At 28.9% G+C, this 18,288-nt stretch overlaps 1 protein-coding gene across 2 annotated transcripts in view; it reads right to left on the bottom strand.

The window, feature by feature from the left end:
• Positions 1-17,663, bottom strand: part of LOC136071937 (kelch-like protein 2) — a 50,726-nt gene extending 33,063 nt beyond the window's left edge. The window contains exons 1-3 of one of the 2 annotated variants that reach the window (XM_065797805.1): positions 17,547-17,663; positions 15,592-15,770; positions 5,794-5,969 (exon numbers count right to left, since the gene is read on the bottom strand). In XM_065797805.1, the coding sequence (XP_065653877.1) occupies positions 5,794-5,969; positions 15,592-15,757 (342 nt within the window). In that variant the 5' untranslated portion in view covers positions 15,758-15,770; positions 17,547-17,663. The remainder of the gene's footprint in view (positions 1-5,793; positions 5,970-15,591; positions 15,771-17,546) is intronic. The other variant, XM_065797806.1, reaches the window with a different exon arrangement.
• Positions 17,664-18,288: the final 625 nt, after the last annotated feature.

An 18,288-nucleotide genomic window follows, 5' to 3' on the forward strand; every position in this document is an offset into this window, starting at 1 on the left:
TTCTTATTAAAGCCAGTACTTGATTTTGCTTGTCTTAACTTCTTACATAATTTGGCTTTAATATTTGTCCCAATATTGCTCAATTGGACAAAGTTCAGGATAATTTGCAGGATTGTGTGTTCTAGGTATGAAATTGATACTATTGGCATTGCAGAAGTTTTAAGTAGATTTAGAGTAATGACAAGATGCTGGGTCAGGCCAAAAGATTGTATTACCATTGTGGCCATTTAATAAGACCTTTTAGATTTATGGGCATTCAATAAGATATAATAAGAGTTTTTAGATATATACGGGCATTTAATAAGAGTTTTTAGATATATACGGGCATTCAATAAGAGTTTTTAGATATATACGGGCATTCAATAAGAGTTTTTAGATATATACGGGCATTTAATAAGAGTTTTTAGATATATACGGGCATTCAATAAGAGTTTTTAGATATATACGGGCATTTAATAAGAGTTTTTAGATATATACGGGCATTCAATAAGAGTTTTTAGATATATACGGGCATTCAATAAGAGCTTTTAGATATTCAATAAGAGCTATAAGAGCTTTAAAGGCTTTTTGATAAATTTCACTATTTATTGTGGAATTAGTGATGAAACTTTCGGTTTTCAATCCACATTGACATATGGCTTGCCAAATTATAATTTTTGGAGAGAATTTTTTAGTTTTATTGTTTTAAATTTAGTCTTTACCTTTTTTCTGGAGACTCCCATATAAAAATGAATCCTTAAATTGTTTTAAAATTTAGTTTAACATAAGTTTAATCCATATTTATACTGTTTTTTTTCTACACAATAATTTGTATAATTTTCCTGCACGACTTCTTGTCAATAAATTTTCTTCAGCATTGCAATCTGGCGATTTATACATCTTGAAAGATTTAATTTTATGCTTTTTCTTGATAGTCTGGACCATCTGTCTGCTAGTTTTGCATTTTAGTGCCAAATCTTGCTCAGAAATGTTAGGATTTGCCCTTATTTTTGCCAAATTATTTGTCTTCAGTTTTTTCTTAATGTTCAAGTTGTTGTCGCTTCCAGGCTTTCTATTCATTGTATTAAGCACCAAATACTTATTTAACATTCTAACCACAGTGAATTTAGAACATTGAACAGTTTTTAAAATCGATTTAATAGACAAATCAGGATTTTCCACTCGAGCGTGCAAAATTGCATCATGCACTTGTTGCTGCTTTATTGCCATTTTGAATAAAAATATTTCAACTGAAATACTAATACATAACTGTTTTTTGTATGATAACATTCTCTATGATTTTTTTAGCATCCTCATCATAAGAAATAAAAAATGTTAACATTACTTAACCCAACCTTTATATATATATATATATATATATATATATATATATATATATATATATATATATATATATATATATATATATATATATATATATATATATATATATATATATATATATATATATATATATATATATATATATATATATATAAAGGTGGGGTTAAGTAATGTTAACATCAATGTTTTGGAATGGCCATTTCAAAGTCTGGACTTGAATCCAATAGAAAATTGGTGGTATATTTGGGATAGAAAAGTTTGCGACCAAGCATTTAGACGCAAAGACAACTTGAAAGAAGCTATAATGAGGGTATTGGATAATATAAGAACAGAAAAGACATAAAATTTGATCAACTCGATGCCAAATCATCTAGATGAGGCCATGAAGGCTAAAGGAGGCCCCACTTGGTACTAATTTCCATGGAATTTGATCAATTTGACATTTATTTTAAACTGTATGATTATTTTTTTTGCAGTCAATTTTATGCATCATTAGCTCAATTGTGTAAAATTCAAAATGTTTGAAAAGCAATTAATTCACCAAAACACAAATAAATTCTTAAAATAATACTTGATAAGATATGTAAAAAAAACTTTGAAATATTTTAACGGAAATGTATATATACAGTACTGTGAACAAGTTTTAGACCACTTGTATAATTAGACATATCTACAATTTTTTTCCTATGTAATTTTTTAAAGCACTTAAGTTTAATAATATAAAAGAAGAGTTGAATTTTTAGAATGAAAGAACGCCAATATGTTTGAAGAAGAATTAAAGAAGCTTATCAACCCAAGTGTTTAAACACTACTATTAAACACAGAGGAGGCTCATTACAAGTTTGAGGCTGTTTATCTTCATCTGGAGTAGGTGATTTGATCAAAATAGGGGAGCGATTCACCGGGGAACGTTATGTGGATATCCTATGGCACCATGCTGTATCATCCAGAATAAGACTAATAGGTCATAATTTTTTTCTGCAGCAGGACAATGACCCAAAACATTGCTCCCAAGTGGCAAAAAAATTATTTAAATGAAATGGCAGAGGAAGGAGTACTGGAATAGATAACCTGGCCTCCCCAGAGTCGAGTTTTGAATATAATTGAGCATATTTGGGATTACCTTGACAGAAAGAAGGTCGAACATGCTCCCCGAAATGCTGAAGAATGTTTTGAAGTACTTCAAATAGAAAGGCACAACATACCCCTGGATTTTATAACTAACTTGTATGAATCTATTCCCTGGCGAATAATGGCTGGGATTGAGGCAAAAGGAGGACATTAAAGTAAATATTAAGAGTTTTTTATGAAGTTTGACATTAAAAAGTTTGTAATTGTTCCATATTTTGTGTGAAATACATGTGTTTTAATAAGTTTATAATTTAGAACTACAAACTTAAATATTAAAGAAGAATTCTCCGGGATTTTTTGAAAAAAATGTAAGTGGTCTAAAACTTATTCACAGTACAGTATATATACATATATATATATATATATATATATATATATATATATATATATAAAAATATATATATATATATATATATATATATATATATATATATATATATATATATATATATATATATACAGGGTGGTCCATAATTAGTGTCCCATCTTAAAGACTCAATTCCTTCAAAACTAGGAATGGAAAACACATAAAACTTTTTGATAAACAATTTATTAACAATATCAAATAAAATTTTGAAGATTTTTTTCGAAATGTCGACCATCGGCTTTCACACAAGCTTCAAGACGCTTTGGAAAGTCATCTACGGTGGCACGCAAGTAGGCGGGTGAAAGCGAATCCCATGCTTTTTGAAGCGCTTTCTTCAGAGAATCAATCGTTTTATGCGGTTTTTTGCACGCTTCAGCTTCCAGAACACTCCACACTGAGTAATCCATTGGATTGCAGTCGGGACTACTTGGAGGCCACTCATTGTGCTTGATGAAATCGGGGGTGTTTCGGCCGAGCCAATCTTGCACAATTTTGGCTTTGTGGGCTGGAGCACTATCCTGCATGAATGTCCAACAATGTCTACGAAGCTCCTTTTGACTCCATGGAAGTATTTCTTTGATCAAAACGTCATTCAGATAGTTTTGGGCTTTTACTTTAACGCCTTGTTGAACAAAAATCAATGGTGTCTTCTTGGTGGCACTGATACCCGCGAACACCATTACTGAAAGAGGATGTGCTGCCTTTTGTATTGTGATATTAGGCTTTGAGGAAGCGTAGACACGATCATTCTGCACATTGTGATGTTGTTGAACTGTAAAAATCTTCTCGTCTGTGAAAACGATGTTGAGATGAGCGTTGTTGGCGAAACGGGCGAGGAGATCCTTGCAGCAATCCTTGCGCTTCTGCTTTGATGCCTGAGACAAAAGCTGTGCAGGATTTTTCTTGTAAGCTGTCAAATTTAGATAATCCTTGGTAATTCTTCCAAGAGAACTTCGAGAAATTTGGAGCTGTTTGGTCATTTGTCGCATACTGCGTTCTGGGTTGCGGCGCACCCGTTCACGAATTTGCTTGATTTTTGCATCAGTCACCACGGAGCGCTTTCTTCCTTTGCGTGGACGATCTGACATTGTTCTCAATGCTTTGAAGCGTTGAATTGTTCTATAAACAAGCTTTCGCGGCACTTTGAGTCTAGTCTGGATGTCGCGTGCTGAAACTCCTTTCTCATGAAAATCAATAATACTTTGCCGATATGGTGATGGTCTTGTCATTGCTAAAAAAACAAGTAAAGTGAGTGAAGGCAGCAGTAAATAGATCAAAATATATAATAATATCAAAAACCAAAGCAAAATTAATAGTTTTCCATCCCTAGTTTTCAAGGAATTGCTTTTTTAAGATGGGACACTAATTATGGGCCACCCTGTATATATATATATATATATATATATATATATATATATATATATATATATATATATATATATATATATATATATATATATATATATATATATATATATATTTATATATATATATGTATATATATATATGTATATATATATGTATATATATACATACATATATATATATATATATATATATATATATATATATATATATATATATATATATATATATATATATATATATATATATATATATATATATATATATATATATATATATATATATATATATATATATATATATATATAGTATGCAAAAAAAAATAGTTGTACTCTTAAAAAAAAAAAAAATTTTTAAAGATTGCATCAAAAAAATGAGTTGTCCGTTAAAATATTTCAAAACATTGATGTTATTTATGTCAATGTATACCTTCGTTTTCTTAGCGGTATGTTTTGGATTGTTATCTTTCTGGAGTATGAAATCGCTTCCCATTCTCAATTTTTGAGTATATTGTTGCAAGTTAGCTTTGAGAATTTCACAATACATTGAAGCATCCATTTTGTCATCAATAAATATAAATTTCTCCACATCTTTTTAACTCATACTACCCCAAACCATCACATTTCCTCCTTCATGCATTACACTACCTCTCAAACAACTTAATTTATAAGCTTCTCCTTTTTTCCGCAACACTTCTTGGACTCCATCCGATAAGATGAGATTGCATTTTGACTCATCTAACCACAAAATTTTTTTCCAATATGATATCAGCATTTTTAAGTACATCGATGCAAATTCCATTTGACGCTTCATTTGTTTAGAAGTTAAAAAAGATTTATTTCGAACCACTCTACCTCTATATCCTTGTTCTCTTATACAATTTCTGATTGTTTAAGGAGTCACTGTGATGTTATGATCTTCTTGAATTTTTAGAACTAATTTAGCTGCTGAAACAAATCTATTTTTCTACAATCATTTTTTTTTTTTTTTGTAATTCACCTCCCCAAGGCCGAGAAGGCCACTACAGATGAGGAGGCTACTTGTGGTTATAACCCTCTCTCAACTCTATAACTCCAAAACACCAACCTTGACGAACAAGACCACTGCACGGAGAAATAAGTTGAGCGCGGTACTACCAGGGACGTGGTAGGAATCAAACTCGGAACCTCTCGCTTATGAGCGAGCACTCTACCACTACACCACTACCACATATGATGTACCGCACATCAATGATGACATAAATGATATTTCGCTTAATTACACTAGTGGTCTTGCGTTTTCGTCCTCTATCAGCCACACTAGCAACGGTTCCCATCAGATTATGCTGCTTAACAATTGAGAAAATGAAGTTATGCTTTATTACTGTATGCATATATATATATATATATATATATATATATATACATATATATATATATATATATATATATATATATATATATATATATATATATATATATATATATATATATATATATATATATATATATATATATATATATATATATATATATATATATGTAACTACTATTTAAAGTAGTAAAAATAATAACAAATTAACATAATAAGAATAAAGTTATTTTAATCAAAAATAGATAATACTTCACTTGAACATTTTCTTCAGTAACTTGCACCTCTCCTGAGTAGCAATAATCTATAAGCAGCTCTAAAGCATATGCATCAACTTCTTTTAAAACTATGCAGTTCTGTTTACTTTCTGACATCTCTCCTGTGAACATAGCATAAAAGTAAGGACTGGAAGAGGCAAGTATTGCCCTATGAGCTAAAAAAAAATGCAAAATTTTGTTAAAATTAAATTTATTATAGACAGTATGATGTAATGACAGGATGACATACTGATGGGATGATATTACGATAGTATAATTGAACAGATATCTCACCATTTTAATGATTATGATGGGATAATGAATAATACAGTTTGAAACTAAGCAAGAATATAACAACTTAATTTTCATGTACTATGCAAAATATTTATTTTAAAATGTTTTATGTTGCAATTATTATTCACAGTGTAAACTTCCCTGAAAACCTCACTTAAAACATGTAGCCAGTCTAATATAACATCCACCAGTATGATACTTTTGGTCATTTAAGTTGTTTATTAAGCATCTTTTTTATGCTGTTAATTTTCTTAAACAAAGCCTTGTGTGTGGAACTCTATCAAACTTTTTGCTGAAGTCTTTCAATATTTATATATATCAATATTTATATATATTTATATATATATCAACTGGAATGCCTTTCGATTCAAGTAAAGTTATTGTACATGATTTCCCTTTAACAAAGCCATGTTAATCATTTGATATTAAATTACTTATTGAAAGATGTTTTCTATTTTGTCTTTTATGAGGCTTTTTATTACTCTGCAGACCACTGATGTTATGGAAATGTTGTTGTTTGAAACATGCAATAAACTTCAATTTTTGCTAATATCCATGATTCCGGAAAACTTTACCACTATTAAACAATCATTTAAATAAGAACAAAACCAAGTTGAATGTGACTCAACTATGAACAGTTAGACAGTACATGGGGACGAACTCCATCAATGCCATTTAATTTGTTTGTTTAGCTTTCTCTTTAAACAACTTCCAATTTGAAAATTTTTTTAGTGTTACAATCCAATTTGACATTGGGTTGTATCAGAAAATCTGATAATAATATGATAATTTTTAAATTAGTATAGTAGCTTTTAAACTCAATAATAATTTATTTAATTCATGCATTTTAATAATAATTTATTTAATTCATGCATTTTAATAATAACACAATTTAAGTCCTTTGACAATTGTATTTAAAGTATATTAATCTTTAATTTTTATTTTAAAAAATTAGAAGACAATGATGACTTTAGAAACGATGCTCTTTTCAAAGGTCAAAAGGTCAAACTCTTCATAAAGTTAGTGTTTATCTCCAAAACCCTTGCATCTCACATGGTCAACTCTATGTTGTATGTTAAAGAATAAGATCATTTAACATCTCATTTTAAAGAAAATCTGTTTGCTTTTATAATATAAAAAACCAGGTCGTTTGATCATTTGTTTTTTCAAAGTTGTTAAACACTTATTACAAGGTATGTCATTAAACAAATATTACAAAAATAAGGTTGTATTTTATAAATGTTTCTAATTTATGTATTTGTCTTAACTTATATATTTAATTACATTTATGTGATTATCAGATTATCAGATTTTAAATGCTTGTTTAGATAGTGTTTGAACAGCTATCGTTAAAAATAATTTTTATTTGAGATACTGATAAACATATAATTTTTATTTTAGATACTGATAAACATATAAATTTTATTTGAGATACTGATAAACATATAAATTTTATTTGAGATACTGATAAACAACTTATTCTCATAAATATAATTGAAAAATTGATAATATTTGTAACTTCTGTTCATCACTTTTGTATGTACGCTTGTAAATGATCTAGGTTTGAACTACTTGTATCGATTATAGTAGAACATGGATATAAGTATAACTATATAAAATTATGAATATAAGTATAATTATGTAAAAAACACAAAATACCATTAAATGTTACATTTTCAGAAAAATTAATTTATTTAATAAATAAAATTTGCAAACGATTAACAAAAGCCTTAAAAAACTGTATATTATTAGAATCTGGAAAACATGATTATGTTTCCAATCATCATGGGAGTTTAATTTCATCAAAGAATTTAATTGAGAGGAAAGAAGTTAATTTAATAAAAATTTTTAGAGGGACAGATACAGTAAAAAGATGCAACTTTACTGAGTGACAAGTCAAGAGAGAATGAGTTTTGGTAGATAGAACTAGGGATGATAACTCCGTTGATCAGCCAGCATGTTAGCATTTGTAGAAAAGAGAAAGAGATGCAAAATAACAACAATGGGACAATATCTCAAGCTTGGCAGATAGAGCACATTCAGCTACATTTACAATGTGTTTTCAGACCTTTTATAGAAAAATAAAAGCATCAATATAAGAATCAGCTCTAATATGATAACAGTATTCCATAGGACAAATGAGAATAAACAAATAAGAGATGTGTAGAGGTAAATAATAGAATCAGGAGAAAGGAAATGACAAACATAATAAAGAGACTTAGTAGATGTTAACTTTCTAATGTATATATGGATTGTTTATATGGTTCCAATGAGAGGTTAGTAGTGAACGATAATCCAAGAAGACATAAAAAAAAAGCACTTAGTGAGAGGGTTGTCGTTCATTAATATAGGAATGTCGACAGTATTGTGATTGTTGTTTACAGTAAATAATTGAGCTTTGTTAGAGTTAAAATTCACAAGCTACTGCATGCATCAAGCTGTTACAGAAGAGAGATCAAATTCAAGATCAGCTGACTATTCTAAACAATCAAAAAGTTAAGACTTTTTGTAAAGACAGGAGTATAAAGCTGATTTGTCAGCAAATAGAGTCACTTTGGATGTAAGATTATTAGGAAGATCATAAATGTAGATAAAAAAAAAAAAAAAACAGGACCAAAAATAGAATCTTGCAGTACTCTAAAAGTTACTGGAAATGAAGAAGAGTACAAAAAATGATTAAGGGTCATTCCATGCCAAATGGACCAAAATTTTAGGATTTCAACATGGACCCCCTCAGATTTTGATGAAACTTAGTGGGTTTCTTAATATCAATGAGAAAAGCAGTTCCTAAAAATTTCAGCATAAAATCTTTTGTGGTTCATGAGATATGGTCATTTGAAATTTCTGATTTTTCCAAAAATAAAAACTTCAGTAGCAAAAACATGATTTGTTCATACTTTGAAGCTCTATATTTTAAAAACAAAATTTCAGAAAACCTTCTAGTTTTTTTTATTGTTTACAACTCTAGACTTACTTTAATAAAACTTTGACATTGAATTCTTGAATGTCACATTTTTTCCATAATGGCTACCTAAAAAAAACGAAAAAATTGTTTGCAAGTATAAAAAGTTGGTTTTTGATGAGTCAATATACAAAACCTGCAATTTAAGAAGTAAAAAGAAATATTTTTTTAGCTTCTGTATATGGTAGGCTTCTAAATTTTTAGAAATTTACTGAAAAGATACAATTCAGTAAAAAATTATAGACCTCTAAAAATGGCTGCGGCTAAAACTTAGGAAAATGTGCCTCCACTTCAAACCACCGGTAACCTAGGATCAACACTGGTTATAATAAGATTTTTTTTTCTTCTAATTTAGTAGACTTTATTACATTGATTTCAGAAAAAATAATAGTGGGTACTCATGGGGAAGTTACAAAATCAGAACAATGAAAATTGCCCAAAATGCATTAAAAATAATAAAAATAAAGTTATTGTTGTACTTTAGTTTGTATTATATATTGTAACACAAAGTATGTACGAATTTAAAAGTATTTCATAATCAGTACTAGAAATAAGTCTTTAGTTAAGCCTGAATTAAATTCAATTTTAAAATAACCCTAGCTCTTTCCTGCCCCCTCCCTCGTCCATTTACTTTTTAACATTCACATTTTTTCCCAGAACTTAGAAAAAAATTGTAATTGAACACTTCTCCTTAAATGGTGCTTCTGGTTTTATGTCTGATGTATGAAGTGCCTTTATGCCCAAACACACCACTAAACATACATATATAAAAACTAAAATTTAGTTTTTAATGTTTTCATATAAAACTTATTAGTAACCTATTAAGTAAAACTGAAATGAAAGACTTTTACCTAGTCTAATTTACCTGATATTTAATACCATGACTATAAATTTTATAGTATTTTTTCAATACATTCACAATTCCACCCTTCCTCATTAATTTGACTTATTTGATTATCATTTTCAAATTTAGATTACAACTTATACCAAGTTATAAGAGTTATTTGACTTGTCAACATAGTGCACAAGTTGATTATGTAATAAAGAATATTATTATGTAATAAACAATCAATATAACCAATGAATCTTTTAAATGATTTTCGCTAAAAAACTTAGACCAAAGTCATTTATTCCTATTAGAGGTACTTCAGTTCTCCATTAAGTATCTGTTTGTGAGTACCACCAAAATGCAAAACTCTTAGCATTGCAAATACCAGATATTTCAGACTATAAAGACCTCTTGACATTAGTTGTATATGACTAAACAAATCAAGACTGCATGCTGCATATTTGCCCAGATACCAACACACTAAAAGAGTATCTTACTGATTTGTTTGATAGACATGGCATGGAAGATATCACCTTTAATCAGTGGCAAAAAGCCAACAAAAAACATATTATAGTTCCAGTCACTCTTTCTATGCATGATTTTATTGAAAAAGCTTGTCAACAAATATGCCAATTGAGAGACCACCATTATATAGCAAAAAATCAATTACCAAGTAATTATATTTAATCATTACCAAGTAATCATATTATACATAAAATGTAAAAGTGTTTGTAACATTTCAGACCATTTGCAACACAATACAAACTCAGTTCATTGTTTCATTTATGAAGTAATAAAACAAAAGAGTTGTTGCCTTTAACCATTGCATTTATTTTAGTGATGGTGCATGTTCACAATACAAAAAATTATAAAAACATATCTAACTTATGTCACCATGAACTAGATCATAAAGTATCTGCAGATTGGCATTTTTTTGCTACATCACATGGAAAAAGTGCTTGCCATGGTGTTAGGGGCTCTATCAAAACACTTGTAGCTAAGGCCAGTTCACAATCACTTACAGATCCAGAGTAGGCAAAATATATTTTCAATACATTTTAAATGACGCAATTGTATTATATTGCATAAACTTTACAGATGAGACGAGTGCCATTTGGCAATATGTATACTAATGTAAATGTACCTAAAATGCAGCATATAGTTCCACTTGCTTCTCTTTCACCAGGAATTAATATATAATGTGTTTATGATGCAAAATAATTAGTAGGCAATATTGTGGAAATATCTAAAGAAAATCAAGATGTTTTTATCAAGTTCATGAAGCAGTCTATTTCCTTAAACACTTTGACTTGGCCACATAAAGAAGATATTTGCTGTGTTCCAATAACGCATGTTTTGTGCAAAATTTCATCTTTAAAAGTTCAATAAACTCGTAAATGGTATGAACTATCAGCTCAAGAAAAAACTATTTAGTTAAATTATTTCATCTATTTATCTATCTTTTATATTATCTTTATTCATTTATTAATCATTTCAGCTTGATTGTTTATTACATAATAATATTCTTTATTACATAATCAACTTGTGCACTATGTTGACAAGTCAAATAACTCTTATAACTTGGTATAAGTTGTAATCTAAATTTGAAAATGATAATCAAATAAGTCAAATTAATGAGGAAGGGTGGAATTGTGAATGTATTGAAAAAATACTATAAAATTTATAGTCATGGTATTAAATATCAGGTAAATTAGACTAGGTAAAAGTCTTTCATTTCAGTTTTACTTAATAGGTTACTAATAAGTTTTATATGAAAACATTAAAAACTAAATTTTAGTTTTTATATATGTATGTTTAGTGGTGTGTTTGGGCATAAAGGCACTTCATACATCAGACATAAAACCAGAAGCACCATTTAAGGAGAAGTGTTCAATTACAATTTTTTTCTAAGTTCTGGGAAAAAATGTGAATGTTAAAAAGTAAATGGACGAGGGAGGGGGCAGGAAAGAGCTAGGGTTATTTTAAAATTGAATTTAATTCAGGCTTAACTAAAGACTTATTTCTAGTACTGATTATGAAATACTTTTAAATTCGTACATACTTTGTGTTACAATATATAATACAAACTAAAGTACAACAATAACTTTATTTTTATTATTTTTAATGCATTTTGGGCAATTTTCATTGTTCTGATTTTGTAACTTCCCCATGAGTACCCACTATTATTTTTTCTGAAATCAATGTAATAAAGTCTACTAAATTAGAAGAAAAAAAAATCTTATTATAACCAGTGTTGATCCTAGGTTACCGGTGGTTTGAAGTGGAGGCACATTTTCCTAAGTTTTAGCCGCAGCCATTTTTAGAGGTCTATAATTTTTTACTGAATTGTATCTTTTCAGTAAATTTCTAAAAATTTAGAAGCCTACCATATACAGAAGCTAAAAAAATATTTCTTTTTACTTCTTAAATTGCAGGTTTTGTATATTGACTCATCAAAAACCAACTTTTTATACTTGCAAACAATTTTTTCGTTTTTTTTAGGTAGCCATTATGGAAAAAATGTGACATTCAAGAATTCAATGTCAAAGTTTTATTAAAGTAAGTCTAGAGTTGTAAACAATAAAAAAAACTAGAAGGTTTTCTGAAATTTTGTTTTTAAAATATAGAGCTTCAAAGTATGAACAAATCATGTTTTTGCTACTGAAGTTTTTATTTTTGGAAAAATCAGAAATTTCAAATGACCATATCTCATGAACCACAAAAGATTTTATGCTGAAATTTTTAGGAACTGCTTTTCTCATTGATATTAAGAAACCCACTAAGTTTCATCAAAATCTGAGGGGGTCCATGTTGGACCTTGCTCCAGTTTGCATGGAATGACCCTTAAATAATCTCAAAAACTTTCCCTGAAACACCATATGAAGCAAGCTTAAGGAGACCAGCATGCCAAAACAATATTGATAGCTTTTGGTATGTCAAGAGAAAAATCCTTTGCGTTGCTGCCTCAATCTAATGCGCAATAGAACCTTTCTGTTACAAAAGTTGATAAGTTAGCTATAGAACGAGAAGATTAAAATTTGTATTGTCAGAAAGATATTAGACTTAAGACAAGATATTAGAAATTTGTTAATTAAAGACTCAAAGATATTGCTAGTAATAGAGAAATAGGGGTCAGAGAGTGTACTCTAGAGATTTTAAAAGATACTTTTAGCAGGAAAATAAGATTTACTTAGTCACGTATTAAATAGTTTATAGAGAATTGAAGAGAGTTCTGGAAAACACTTTTGTAAGACTATAACAGGAATGTTGTCTGGACCACAAGCTTTAAAGGAGTTAAATTAAGTATGACTTAGGCAGCGGAAGTCAAAACAATTTGGGTATCTAATAATAAGTTAACTTGGAAGTTTAATAGGAAGGGCGAGAAGATTATGGCCATTAGATTCAAGAGTAGAATTAGAGGAAAAGTTGTTTGCAAAAAGTTCTGCCTTATCTTTGGGAGAGGTAATGAGTTCATACTCACGAATAAGAGATAGAATGTTGGACTTACCTTTGTTAATGACACTTTTGAAGATTTGTGAAAAAGTCTCTAGAGCCTAACTTATGAAATAAAATATGAGATTTATTAAACTGGGAATAATGAAGCTTAGCATCAGACAGCACCTTTTTAATTTCTTGCAATAATAAATAGTTTGTTCTCAAGATAGTAGTTCTTTTGAAAAAGATTTTTAAAAAAATGATTACGATTAGATATAGCAGCTTCACAAGAAGCTGAAAAGGATGGAGTAGAACAAGACTTGACTTGAAACCGACTTGAAGGAATAATCACAAAAAAAATCCCAGTCAGATTTTGGGTAGTAGTAAGTAGTGCAACAATAGGCCGAGTCTGAAGAAGTAGTCTGAATAGAAAGATAGAATAAAAGATTTAGAGATTATGAGTACAAAGACAAACTTAACACAAGGCAGGGTCAGAAACAAGATACAAATCAAGGAATGAAGTTAAGTAGTCAGAGTTGTCTGGAGTCCCAAAGCTATAGGATTCAAATTTCAAGGATGATAGGTAAATTGATGCATATCCCCAGGGTTTTTCCCAGTTATATATACCCAGGCCAAGCATGTGACAACTGGATTCTTTGCAAATCAAAAGATAATCGCTATCAACACTGAGATCCAAAGATAAAACAGCCAAATTGGCCAAATTAAAATTAGTCTCACAAAAAGCAAGTCTAGTGAACTTTGCAAGATAAAAGATTGAACGGATAAAAAGTTACTTCAAAGACCATTAATACTCGTAAAAAATAGATTGAAACAACTAGGTGGTGATAATGATTTCTTATTTGTAATATTTTCAGGTACTTTAGCCATGATTTAAGTTATTAGAGAAAGCTATGCAGTTGCCTTAGTTCTGTTAATGAATCCAAAGTTGTAACAAAGGGCTCTTTTGTGGCAGAGAAGTCACAAAGCTTGAGCATCTTTTCTTTAAATTTTTTTCTTTTTCTAATTAGATTTGGAGATATATTTTTGTTTTGTTTTTCTGGGAGGTCTACTTATTGTAGAAAAACATAACTTTGTCATAAACATTATTGTAGACATTACATTATTGTATGGCTTTTGTAGACATAAACATTACTGTATGGCTTTTGCCTCAATAACCCATCTCATTACTTTATTAGTAATGGTTAAGATAAGGATGTTTTTGTTATAAATATAGTTAATAAAGAATACTACTGCTCTAAGATAAATACAATTGCAATAACCACAAATAATAAGACAACCAGTTGTAATAACCTCAGAAATAACAACTATTATATCATGCAATAGTTATTCCTGGACTGCTTGGGAAAATCACTAACATGTTGTATGTCCATACTGGGAAACCGAATTACTCAGATATAACAGTTTTCGAGCCCAGGAACATTGAATGTGCAATTAAATCTCAAAAAACTCTCTTGATATGATACAAGAGCTTTTCCTGAAAATCTTTCAATTTGATGATTAAAAAGCCATTTTTCTGCTCATTTTTTTAATGTATAGAAAATGTGAGGCTGTATTAGTGTTTTTTTGCTTCACTAATTTCGTTAGTCAATTTATTACCCATTTTAGTATAAGTAATGTGTAAATTTCAATCTTTTTAAATACACTATAAAAACCTTTTAAAACTTTCCAGATTGGAATCCTTCTAGAACATTCAAAAACATTCTTCTAAGTTAAAGAGTTTTCAGATTATTTCCAGAACCTTCCATTATCTTCCAAATATATTCTAGTATCTACCATGACATTGCAGAATGTTTTTGCCTTCAAAAATGTTTTGGAAGGTTCTGGAATGTTCTGGAAGGCTCTGGAATGTTCTGGAAGGCTCTGGAATGTTCTGGAAGTTTCAGCAATGTTCTAGAAATTTCAAAATTTACTGGAAAGTTCTTGAATGCTCTGGTAAGTCCGAGATGTTCTATTATCTTTAACAATGCTTTTGAACAGGCCAGAATGCTCTGGACCTTCTTGAAACAATATGGAACCTTTTAGAATCTTATGCAATGTAATATACATTCAAAATAGAGTATTTTGGAAACCGATTTAAAATCTTACAGAATGTTCTGGGTCCCTTCCTTCTTTTGAAAAAGGTGTTTTAGAAAATATAAATTTTGCCTAAATCTTAGTTAAAAAGTCAGGTTCATTTGCTCAAAAAATTAATATTTACTACATTCTAGCATTACCAAAACTATCTTCATCTTTAAAAAGAACTAAAACTTTATCTCACCTTCAATAGATTTGTTTCCAACACATATGGTGACATCACAAAGTAAATTTTGTTTCCACATTGCATAGAGGATGTCAAATGATTTTGTTAGATGCAATGGGTTTTTAAATATAGGTAAACTAAAACCAGAACAACTGCCTGTATATTTATGCGATAAAAACGCCATGTTTTCTATATATCTATAAGTAAATAAATGACATAAAGTAATAAATTATGCAATACTATTGTATTTTAAACAATCATAAAGATATATACATATATCAGAGATGCATGCATTATTTATATATATATTGCATATATATAAGAGATGTATGCATCATTTCACCATAAAATGAAAAAAATGAGACAAAAAGTAGATAAAGGCCTTTGCTATACAAACGTTGAAAAACAAAATTTATTTCCTAGTTATCTTTTATCTTAGTAAGGACAACAGTTATTCTCTTATCTTATAATTTCTTCTACAATTAGAAGTATAAAGACAATATTCTTGCACAAGCCAACTTCCAACAAAGCTTTGTTATGGGCAAGTAATTAAAGACATAAAAAATTGCATACTATACGAATTAAGAAAAGTTGATGAAATTTGACTTTCAAATAAAATGATGACTTTCAAATATGTACATTCTAAAAAAAACTATAAACAATATGGGCTTATGTAAACTACTGGGCATAGAAGCATTTTATGTAGTCAAACATGACTCTACCCCATAATTTTCTTTTTTATATATAAATGCTATTTCCAACTGTAATCATCACATTTTTTTCAAGAGAACTTAAAAAAAATCTTCCAAACATATTTTTTATAATTGCAAAAGGTCAATTAAAAAAAATAATTTCTTAGACTAAGATCTTTTATTCTCAAATAATTCTCAAAAGTTAAGTTCTAAAGACTTTTGAAAAATCTTTAATAGCGCCCAACAGACATGTGCCAACTTGGAAACAAGGATGATAAGAAAATGATGATGATGATTATTTCTCACATTTTATATATTTATAAACTCTTCTACAGCTTGTGGTCAAGACAACAATTATGTCACAGTCAAAGTATTTACCTAAACTTGATTTAATATTCTCTAAATTGTTTTACAAATGCCACACTTAATCTTGTTTTCTTTCTTTAAATTTCTGGAGACTACATTGACCCTTTTAACTATCAGCCAATTAGTCTTCCTACAGTTATTAACAACGTCTTTGGTTATTAAATTTTTACAAACTGCAAATGACATGACTTAACTTAGTAAAGTCACACAAGAGACAATTAGTGTTGTTTATTAAGGACAACTTAACTTGTCCATAATGGGCAACACTCCATCATTTTCAGTAACTTCTGGGGTAACACTAGATTATATTCTTGGTAATTCTATTAAAACTATATTAATTTAGATACATTTTAATTTTAAAATTATCTGATATTAATTAAGAATTGTGTTGTTATTTGTTTATTTGTTTTTTATATTTGTCCTATATATTTTTTACTTGCAACACTAGAATAAAACCTGATTATTCTATAGTAAAGGTTTTAATCCAGTGATGCAATTAATAAATGTATATGAAATAAATTTTAATAGTATACAGACTATATACTCATGACACCAACACATAACAAATTGAGAAAATACTTTAAGAAAATATAATTTGAGAAAATATTTAAAATGTAGATACGCCAACACTTAGTTCCAAAAAAAAATTTATTACCAGTGAATTAATGGTTTTATGATAACTACGTTTACAATAATATATTTGATTTATTATTGTAAACGTAATTTACGAAATTTAGTTTATAAAATGTTTATAATATTTAATTTAAGTAATAAATAATGTAACATATATTATTTAAACTAAATGTTATAAAGATTTTTTTACGTTTTAACGATTTTATTATTTGAAACATTGCATCAATCTGTATAAAAAGTCTAAATATACTAGAATAAAACTTGTTATGTAAAAATCATTACCTGAAGCAATATACACATTATGTGTAATTTTTGTTTGTTTACTTAGCTATTGTCCTCATTTTTTGTTGTTGAGCGCATCAAGAAAGTTCAATTTTTTTTAGTTTAGCGCCGCGCTTCGAAAAAAAAAGAACAATTACAAAAAATAAAAATAATGCTAATAAAAATAATGCTAATAAAATAAAAAATATATATTGAAAAATTGAGTATTGTAGTGCTCATTTTTACAGTTTTAAATAGTTTTCAAATTTCAATTCCACCAAAATATTGTAGACGTAAATAATGAAGATTTTTTTATTTATTTGAATTTTCATATGCTTAGCATAGGAACAGCCACAAATAGTCATTAAGACTGATCCAAAGTAGCGTCCGTTATTGACCAACATTTTTGCATACATAAGTACTGCTCAAGCGCTGAGTTGGCGGTGGCATCGTACAACAGTCCGGATTTTAACTTTTCGTTTCTCTAACAGATGAGACCTCAAAAGAAAAAAAAATTAGCGGTTCATTGGAGTTTTGCTAATCTGTTTACTTAGTAGACCATTAGTGGGAGCCACTACAAAAAGCCGATAAATTTCGGACATTTTAATAGTGGCTACTCAACGGCTCGCTACTTTTGGCGGCTACTATTAATGGTATACTACGTAACCGATCAGCAAAACTACAGCGGTCCGCTCAAAATGCCTATATAGGTCCACCGAAATTCCGCTACAGAATGTTTGCTGGGTATAAATATATATATATA

The sequence above is a fragment of the Hydra vulgaris genome, chromosome 05 (genome assembly GCF_038396675.1).
Source record: "Hydra vulgaris chromosome 05, alternate assembly HydraT2T_AEP".
In the NCBI taxonomy this organism is placed as follows: Eukaryota; Metazoa; Cnidaria; class Hydrozoa; order Anthoathecata; family Hydridae; genus Hydra; species Hydra vulgaris.